Here is a 9601-nt window from a genome sequence, read left to right on the forward strand (position 1 = left end):
GGTCGGGGAGGGGGTGGGGTGGAGAGGTCGGGAAGAAGATTGCAGGTCAAGAAGGTGGTGCTGAGTCCGAGGGTTGGGACTGAGAAAAGGTGGGGGGAGGGGAAATGAGGAAGCTGGAGAAATCTGCATTCATCCCTTGTGGTTGGAGGGTTCCTAGGCGGAAGATGAGGCGCTCTTCCTCCAGGCGCCGTGTTGCCATGGTCTGGCGATGGAGGAGGCCAAGGACCTGCATGTCCTTGGCGGAGTGGGAGGGGGAGCTAAAGTGTTCAGCCACGGGGCAGTTGGTGTGGGTTTCCCAGAGGGATTCTCTGAAATGTTCCGCAAGTAGGCGGCCTGTCTCCCCAATATAGAGGAGGCCACATCGGGTGCAGCGGATGCAATAAATGATGTGTGTGGAGGTGCAGGTGAATTTGTGGCGGATATGGAAGGATCCCTTGGGGCCTTGGAAGGAAGTAAGGGGGGAGGTGTGGGCGCAAGTTTTGCATTTCTTGCGGTTGCAGGGGAATGTGCTGGGAGTGGAGGTTGAGTTGGTGGGGGGTGTGGACCTGACAAGGGAGTCACGGAGGGAGTGGTCTTTTCAGAATGACTCCCTCGTCAGGTCCACACCCCCCACCAACCCAACCTCCACTCCTGGCACCTTCCCCTGCAACCGCAAGAAATGCAAAACTTGCGCCCACACCTCCCCCTTCACTTCCCTCCAAGGCCCCAAGGGATCCTTCCATATCTGCCACAAATTTACCTGTACCTCCACACACATCATTTACTGTATCCGCTGCACCCGATGTGGCCTCCTCTATATTGGGGAGACAGGCCGCCTACTTGCGGAACGTTTCAGGGAACACCTCTGGGACACCCGGACCAACCAACCCAATCACCCCGTGGCTGAACACTTTAACTCCCCCTCCCACTCCACCGAGGACATGCAGGTCCTTGGCCTCCTCCATTGCCAGACCCTGGCCACACGACGCCTGAAGGAAGAGCACCTCATCTTCCACCTAGGAAGCCTCCAACCACAAGGGATGAATGCAGATTTCTCCAGCTTCCTCATTTCCCCTCCCCCCACCTTATCTCAGTCCCAACCCTCAGACTCAGCACCGCCTTCTTGACCTGCAATCTTCTTCCCGACCTCTCCACCCCACCCCCTCCCCGACCTATCACCCTCACCTTAACCTCCTTCCACCCATCGCATTCCCAAAGCCCCTCCCCCAAGTCCCTCCTCCCTACCTTTTATCTTAGCCTGCTTGGCACACCCTCCTCATTTCTGAAGAATGGCTCATGCCCGAAACGTCGATTCTCCTGCTCCTTTGATGCTGCCTGACCTGCTGCGCTTTGCCTTCATCAACTGAGCTCCAGGTATCACAACTGAATTTGCAAATGTACCATCTACCCTTTTGATACTACATCCTTATCTGAATTATGTTCATTCCAGTGTTGACCTCCTCCCTGTGCACCAGTGAGCACTGTCTTAGTTCCCCCTATCGCTTTGAGGGTGTATTTGATTGGTAGCGTTGTCTTATACTTTCCTCTGTTCAGTAGCACTACAGGCACGGTATGTCAGCCTCAAAAGCTGCAGACCTGAGTGCAGTAAGACAAGGTTTGTGTCTCAACATATCGCAAGAGACTGACGTGTCTTTCTGAGGTAACCACTGTTCCATGTATCTCCTGAATTCTCTGGAGGTAATCGTGTTCCACTGTCGCATGTTATTCCCCTGCTCAGTGAACAGATCATGCTCTGTGGAAATAATCATTGTGACTCTTAAATTATTCACCTTTTAGATAGAGTGAAACTTGGCATTTCATCAGCAACCACAACATATCACTTTGGTATACATTTAGAACAAATCTGTTTGACGGTCATGGGAGTACTTCATCATTATAACCGCTTTCTGATGTTTATTTCTGTATTTCTGCTTTACATTGGATGGAGACATAACACAGTCTTTGTTAAAGCCTTTCCTGTACACAGTTGATCTGGCTCAGAGCTACCATTCCTTCATTCCACCTCGAGATCAGTTGCTGACAGAGCACTTACAACTCTATTTTGCTGGTGTTACAGTCACAAGGTGATGCATCTTTATACCTTATCCTCTGATCACATGTTCCTCTTGTGAAGTCAACTGAAAGGGGCATCTGCCAACACCATTTACCTTCCCAGCTTACATTTCATTCTGCACTCGTAACTCTGAAGTAAACTCATCAAACTTGATGCGGATTGTTCCGTTGATCTGCTCCAATGGACAAGGATCACTCTCCCCTTTGCAATGTTGCCATTGAGTAATCAACAAGAACTGAATGACAATCACTCGCTATGTTGGTACATCTGGTCTCAGCTGATGCTAGAGCTTTGGATATGAATATATCCACTTTGAGGCAGTGCCCTCAAGTCCTAGTCTCTCCTGCTAGTGGAAACATCTTTTAAGTCATCGAGTCACACAGCAAGGAAACAGACTCTTTGATCCAACCAGTCCCTGCCACATTTCCCAAACTAAACTAGTCCCACCTGCCTGTGCTTGTCTCTTAAATGTTGTCACTGTACCTGCATCCACCACTTTTTCCTGGACATTCATTCCACATGCAACCCACCCTCTGTGTAGATTAGATTACTTACAGTGTGGAAACAGGCCCTTTGGCCCAACAAGTCCACACTGACCCGCCGAAGCGCAACCCACCCATACCCCTACATTAACCCCTTACCTAACACTACGGGCAATTTAGCATGGCCAATTCACCTGACCCGCACATCTTTGGACTGTGGGAGGAAACCGGAGCACCCGGAGGAAACCCACGCAGACACGGGGAGAACGTGCAAACTCCACACAGTCAGTCGCCTGAGGCGGGAAATGAACCCAGGTCCCTGGCGCTGTGAGGCAGCAGTGCTAACCACCGTGCCAGCGTGCCGCCCCTTAAGTGTAAAAAGGTTGCCCCTCATGTCCTTTTTAAATCTTTCTCCTCTCACTTTAAAAATAGCCCCATTTTCAAACTCTCCCACCCCAGGGAAAAGACCCTTATCATTCTCCTTATCTATGCCTCTCATGATTTCATAAATCTAATTAAGGTTACCCCTCAACCTCCGACACTCCAATGAAAAAAGTCCCAGAATTTTTAGTCTATTATTATAACTCAAACCCTCCATTCCCGGCAACATCCTGGTACATCTCTTCTGAATCCTCTCCAGTTTAGTAATATCCTTCCTATAACAGGGTGACCAGAACTGCACACTACTCCAGAAGAGGCCTCGCCAACATACTTGTCATGTGCCTCCAGGAATCATTAGCTTCCTAGTTCATCATGGGCTGGAATTGTACATTCAACTCTCTGCCACTATTTTGGGTTGGTTATTCAATCCAATTCAGTGTCAAAATGGTTTAAAAGGTTTGGGCAATATGGCAACCCCAGTGCACATTCACATAATAGTTGGTTCCTATTTCTTTGCAAACCATATAGCATATGACTACTGTGAAGAAAGAAGTCAAATTAGGTAGACTTTATCTTTTTGTCAATTAATTCTTATCTGATTAGAGTTTTACAGGCATTATTGGGGTTCTAAGAAATGTACTTTGACCATTTGAACTGTGAACAAGTCATAAATAGGTCCTATGAAATCTTCTGAGCTTGACCTTGACTTTACATACTTTTGATAACTGGCATTTTAAGAGCAGTGTGATCAAACTATTCACAAAATTGCCTTGAAAGTTGGGATAGTTTCAATAGGCTTCGAGGATGAGGGGATTAGAGAGCCCATGGATCTAGAACAATTTCCAGAGAGCTAGGAATGGGTCATAAGCAGCAGGTAGGAAAGGGGCAAAAGCTTCGGGTGGGAGCATCAGTGTGAAGGCAGTAACACCCTCTACCTAATACTCTGGGCAAACGCTAACTGCTCCATTATTATACTAATTGCACACCTTCTGTCAAATGTCAATCACTGGGAACCTGAGCAAAGAGTGGAGAGTGTGTTGCTGGAAAAGCGCAGCAGGTCAGGCATCATCCAAGGAGCAGGAGAATTGATGTTTCAGGCAAAAAGCCCTTCATCAGGCAAAGTCAGGGTGAAAGATCTCAGAATGTGCTCCCCAGGCTGTTGTTCATTGGTTCAGGTGACTGAACCAACCCGACAGACACAAAGGAGGAAAACGTGCCAGAAAGGGATGAGGAAGCAACCGCACAACAACCCAGCCCCCAGGAGAATGTCAGTGACACACAGTCAGGGTGAGCTTCGCTGACACCAGAACTTCAGCAGCAGCCAACACTAACCACCGTCCCCCACCCTCACTCCCCCCACCCCCACCGTCCCCCACCCTCACTTCCCCGTCCCCCACCCTCACTCCCCCCACCCCCCCCGTCCCCCACCCTCACCATCCCCCGTCCCCCACCCTCACCATCCCCCACCCTCACTCCCCCCACCCCCACCCTCACTCCCCCCACCCCCACCCTCACTTCCCCCACCCCACCGTCCCCCACCCTCACTCCCCCCACCCCACCGTCCCCCACCCTCACTCCCCCCACCCTCACTCCCCCCACCCCACCGTCCCCCACCCTCACTCCCCCCACCCTCACTCCCCCCACCCCACCGTCCCCCACCCTCACTCCCCCCACCCTCACTCCCCCCACCCCACCGTCCCCCACCCTCACTCCCCCCACCCTCACTCCCCCCACCCCACCGTCCCCACCCTCACTCCCCCCACCCCACCGTCCCCCACCCTCACTCCCCCCACCCCCACCGTCCCCCACCCTCACTCCCCCCACCCCCACCGTCCCCCACCCTCACTCCCCCCACCCCCACCGTCCCCCACCCTCACTCCCCCCACCCCCACCGTCCCCCACCCTCACTCCCCCCACCCCCACCGTCCCCCACCCTCACTCCCCCCACCCCCACCGTCCCCCACCCTCACTCCCCCCACCCCCACCGTCCCCCACCCTCACTCCCCCCACCCCCACCGTCCCCCACCCTCACTCCCCCCACCCCCACCGTCCCCCACCCTCACTCCCCCCACCCCCACCGTCCCCCACCCTCACTCCCCCCACCCCCACCGTCCCCCACCCTCACTCCCCCCACCCCCACTCCCCCCACCCCCACCGTCCCCCACCCTCACTCCCCCCACCCCCACCGTCCCCCAACACACACACACACACACAAACTCTGGGAGGCCCATTCCAATCCTGGACCCCTCACATCACCCCCCACCCCCCAGCCCACAGTCCGGGATCCCAACATCCTCTCTCTCTCCTCCCCCCCCCCCCAAGGCGCCGGGACCCCCGCCCGCCCGCCCCCGGGGCTCTCTCACCTCCTCCGACACTTGGGGCAGTAATTTGCCGCTGATCTCCTCCCAGCGCAGTGTCTGCAGGTTCGGGAGCTGGCCCACGATCAGCAGCGGCCGGTTCGGGGGCTCCGACTGCCCCGAGGCCGCTCCGAACCGAAGCTCCACAGCCGCCATCTTGCTCCCAGCCGGCAGTGCGCCCCCGCTCACTGTCCCGACAGCACCCTCGGCCCCGCACAAAGGTTCCGGCAGGAGGAGGACCCAATCCCAGTGACACATGCTCCACCTTCAGCCTGACCCACCCTCCCCCCTCACTCACCTCCTCCTCCCTCACTCACCTCCTCCTCCCTCACTCACCTCCTCCTCCCTCACTCACCTCCTCCACCCTCACTCACCTCCTCCTCCCTCACTCACCTCCTCCAGCCTCACTCACCTCCTCCCCCCTCACTCACCACCTCCACCCTCACTCACCTCCTCCTCCCTCACTCACCTCCTCCACCCTCACTCACCACCTCCACCCTCACTCACCACCTCCACCCTCACTCACCACCTCCACCCTCACTCACCTCCTCCACCCTCACTCACCACCTCCACCCTCACTCACCTCCTCCACCCTCACTCACCACCTCCACCCTCACTCACCACCTCCACCTTCACTCACCTCCTCCCCCCTCACTCACCTCCTCCACCCTCACTCACCACCTCCACCCTCACTCACCTCCTCCACCCTCACTCACCACCTCCACCCTCACTCACCTCCTCCACCTTCACTCACCTCCTCCACCCTCACTCACCTCCTCCACCCTCACTCACCTCCTCCCCCCTCACTCACCACCTCCCCCCTCACTCACCTCCTCCTCCCTCACTCACCTCCTCCCCCCTCACTCACCACCTCCCCCCTCACTCACCTCCTCCTCCCTCACTCACCTCCCTCCCTCACCTCCTCCCCCCTCACTCACCTCCTCCACCCTCACTCACCACCTCCACCCTCACTCACCTCCTCCACCTTCACTCACCTCCTCCACCCTCACTCACCTCCTCCACCCTCACTCACCTCCTCCCCCCTCACTCACCACCTCCCCCCTCACTCACCTCCTCCTCCCTCACTCACCTCCTCCTCCCTCACTCACCTCCTCCACCCTCACTCACCTCCTCCACCCTCACTCACCACCTCCACCCTCACTCACCTCCTCCACCTTCACTCACCTCCTCCACCCTCACTCACCTCCTCCACCCTCACTCACCTCCTCCCCCCTCACTCACCACCTCCACCCTCACTCACCTCCTCCTCCCTCACTCACCTCCTCCACCCTCACTCACCTCCTCCACCCTCACTCACCTCCTCCACCTTCACTCACCTCCTCCACCCTCACTCACCTCCTCCACCCTCACTCACCTCCTCCCCCCTCACTCACCACCTCCACCCTCACTCACCTCCTCCACCCTCACTCACCACCTCCACCCTCACTCACCACCTCCACCCTCACTCACCTCCTCCACCCTCACTCACCACCTCCACCCTCACTCACCTCCTCCACCTTCACTCACCTCCTCCCCCCTCACTCACCTCCTCCACCCTCACTCACCTCCCTCCCTCACTCACCTCCTCCCCCCTCACTCACCTCCTCCACCCTCACTCACCTCCCTCCCTCACTCACCTCCTCCACCCTCACTCACCTCCCTCCCTCACTCACCTCCTCCCCCCTCACTCACCTCCTCCCCCCTCACTCACCTCCTCCACCCTCACTCACCTCCTCCCCCCTCACTCACCTCCTCCACCCTCACTCACCTCCTCCACCCTCACTCACCTCCCTCCCTCACTCACCTCCTCCACCCTCACTCACCTCCTCCCCCCTCACTCACCTCCTCCTCCCTCACTCACCTCCCTCCCTCACTCACCTCCTCCTCCCTCACTCACCTCCTCCCCCTCACTCACCTCCTCCCCCTCACTCACCTCCTCCCCCTCACTCACCTCCTCCCCCTCACTCACCACCTCCCCCCTCACTCACCTCCTCCTCCCTCACTCACCACCTCCACCCTCACTCACCTCCCCCCTCACTCACCTCCTCCCCCTCACTCACCACCTCCACCCTCACTCACCTCCTCCCCCCTCACTCACCTCCTCCCCCTCACTCACCACCTCCTCCCTCACTCACCTCCTCCACCCTCACTCACCTCCTCCACCTTCACTCACCTCCTCCACCCTCACTCACCTCCTCCACCCTCACTCACCTCCTCCTCCCTCACTCACCTCCTCCACCCTCACTCACCTCCTCCACCCTCACTCACCACCTCCTCCCTCACTCACCTCCTCCACCCTCACTCACCTCCTCCACCCTCACTCACCTCCTCCACCTTCACTCACCACCTCCTCCCTCACTCACCTCCTCCACCCTCACTCACCTCCTCCACCCTCACTCACCACCTCCACCCTCACTCACCACCTCCACCCTCACTCACCTCCTCCACCTTCACTCACCTCCTCCACCCTCACTCACCTCCTCCACCCTCACTCACCTCCTCCCCCCTCACTCACCACCTCCCCCCTCACTCACCTCCTCCTCCCTCACTCACCTCCTCCTCCCTCACTCACCTCCTCCACCCTCACTCACCTCCTCCACCCTCACTCACCACCTCCACCCTCACTCACCTCCTCCACCTTCACTCACCTCCTCCACCCTCACTCACCTCCTCCACCCTCACTCACCTCCTCCCCCCTCACTCACCACCTCCCCCCTCACTCACCTCCTCCTCCCTCACTCACCTCCTCCACCCTCACTCACCTCCTCCACCCTCACTCACCACCTCCACCCTCACTCACCTCCTCCACCTTCACTCACCTCCTCCACCCTCACTCACCTCCTCCACCCTCACTCACCTCCTCCCCCCTCACTCACCACCTCCACCCTCACTCACCTCCTCCACCCTCACTCACCACCTCCACCCTCACTCACCACCTCCACCCTCACTCACCTCCTCCCCCCTCACTCACCTCCTCCCCCCTCACTCACCTCCTCCTCCCTCACTCACCTCCTCCACCCTCACTCACCTCCTCCCCCCTCACTCACCTCCTCCCCCCTCACTCACCTCCTCCACCCTCACTCACCTCCCTCCCTCACTCACCTCCACCCTCACTCACCTCCTCCCCCCTCACTCACCTCCTCCTCCCTCACTCACCTCCTCCACCCTCACTCACCTCCCTCCCTCACTCACCTCCTCCTCCCTCACTCACCTCCTCCCCCTCACTAACCTCCTCCCCCTCACTCACCTCCTCCCCCTCACTCACCTCCTCCCCCTCACTCACCACCTCCCCCCTCACTCACCTCCTCCTCCCTCACTCACCACCTCCACCCTCACTCACCTCCTCCTCCCACACTCACCTCCCCCCTCACTCACCTCCTCCACCCTCACTCACCACCTCCACCCCCACTCACCTCCTCCCCCCCTCACTCACCACCTCCACCCTCACTCACCTCCTCCCCCCTCACTCACCTCCTCCCCCCTCACTCACCTCCTCCTCCCTCACTCACCTCCCCCCTCACTCACCTCCTCCACCCTCACTCACCACCTCCACCCTCACTCACCTCCTCCCCCTCACTCACCTCCTCCTCCCTCACTCACCTCCTCCCCCTCACTCACCTCCTCCCCCTCACTCACCTCCTCCCCCTCACTCACCTCCTCCCCCTCACTCACCACCTCCCCCCTCACTCACCTCCTCCTCCCTCACTCACCACCTCCACCCTCACTCACCTCCTCCCCCCCACTCACCTCCTCCCCCCTCACTCACCACCTCCACCCTCACTCACCACCTCCTCCCTCACTCACCACCTCCTCCCTCACTCACCTCCTCCCCCTCACTCACCTCCTCCTCCCTCACTCACCTCCTCGTTCACTCACCTCCTCCTCGTTCACTTCACCACCTCCAGCCTCACTCACTTCCTCCACCCTCACTCACCACCTCGTCCCTCACTCACCTCCTCCCCCTCACTCACCTCCTCCCGCTCACTCACCTCCTCCACCCTCACTCAGCTCCACCCTCACTCACCTCCTCCCCCTCACTCACCTCCTCCTCCCTCACTCATCACCTCCACCCTCACTCACCATCTCCACCCTCACTCACCTCCTCCTCCCTCACTCACCACCTCCTCCCTCACTCACCACCTCCACCCTCACTCACCTCCTCCTCATCCCTCACTCACCTCCTCCTCCCTCACTCACCACCTCCACCCTCACTCACCTCCTCCACCCTCACTCACCTCCACCCTCATTCACCACCTCCACCCTCACTGATCACCTCCACCCTCACTCACCACCTCCACCCTCACTCACCTCCACCCTCATTCACCACC

General features: G+C 58.5%; 1 protein-coding gene across 1 annotated transcript in view; it reads right to left on the reverse strand.

The window, feature by feature from the left end:
- The window catches only part of npepl1 (aminopeptidase like 1), a 43273-nt gene extending 37799 nt beyond the window's left edge, over nt 1–5474 (reverse strand). Inside the window, exon 1 of the mRNA XM_060835933.1 lies at nt 5280–5474. Within this exon, the coding sequence (XP_060691916.1) occupies nt 5280–5429 (150 nt within the window). The 5' untranslated portion in view covers nt 5430–5474. The remainder of the gene's footprint in view (nt 1–5279) is intronic.
- Between the last annotated feature and the right edge of the window lie 4127 nt (nt 5475–9601).

The sequence above is a fragment of the Hemiscyllium ocellatum genome, chromosome 15 (genome assembly GCF_020745735.1).
Source record: "Hemiscyllium ocellatum isolate sHemOce1 chromosome 15, sHemOce1.pat.X.cur, whole genome shotgun sequence".
NCBI lineage: Eukaryota > Metazoa > Chordata > Chondrichthyes > Orectolobiformes > Hemiscylliidae > Hemiscyllium > Hemiscyllium ocellatum.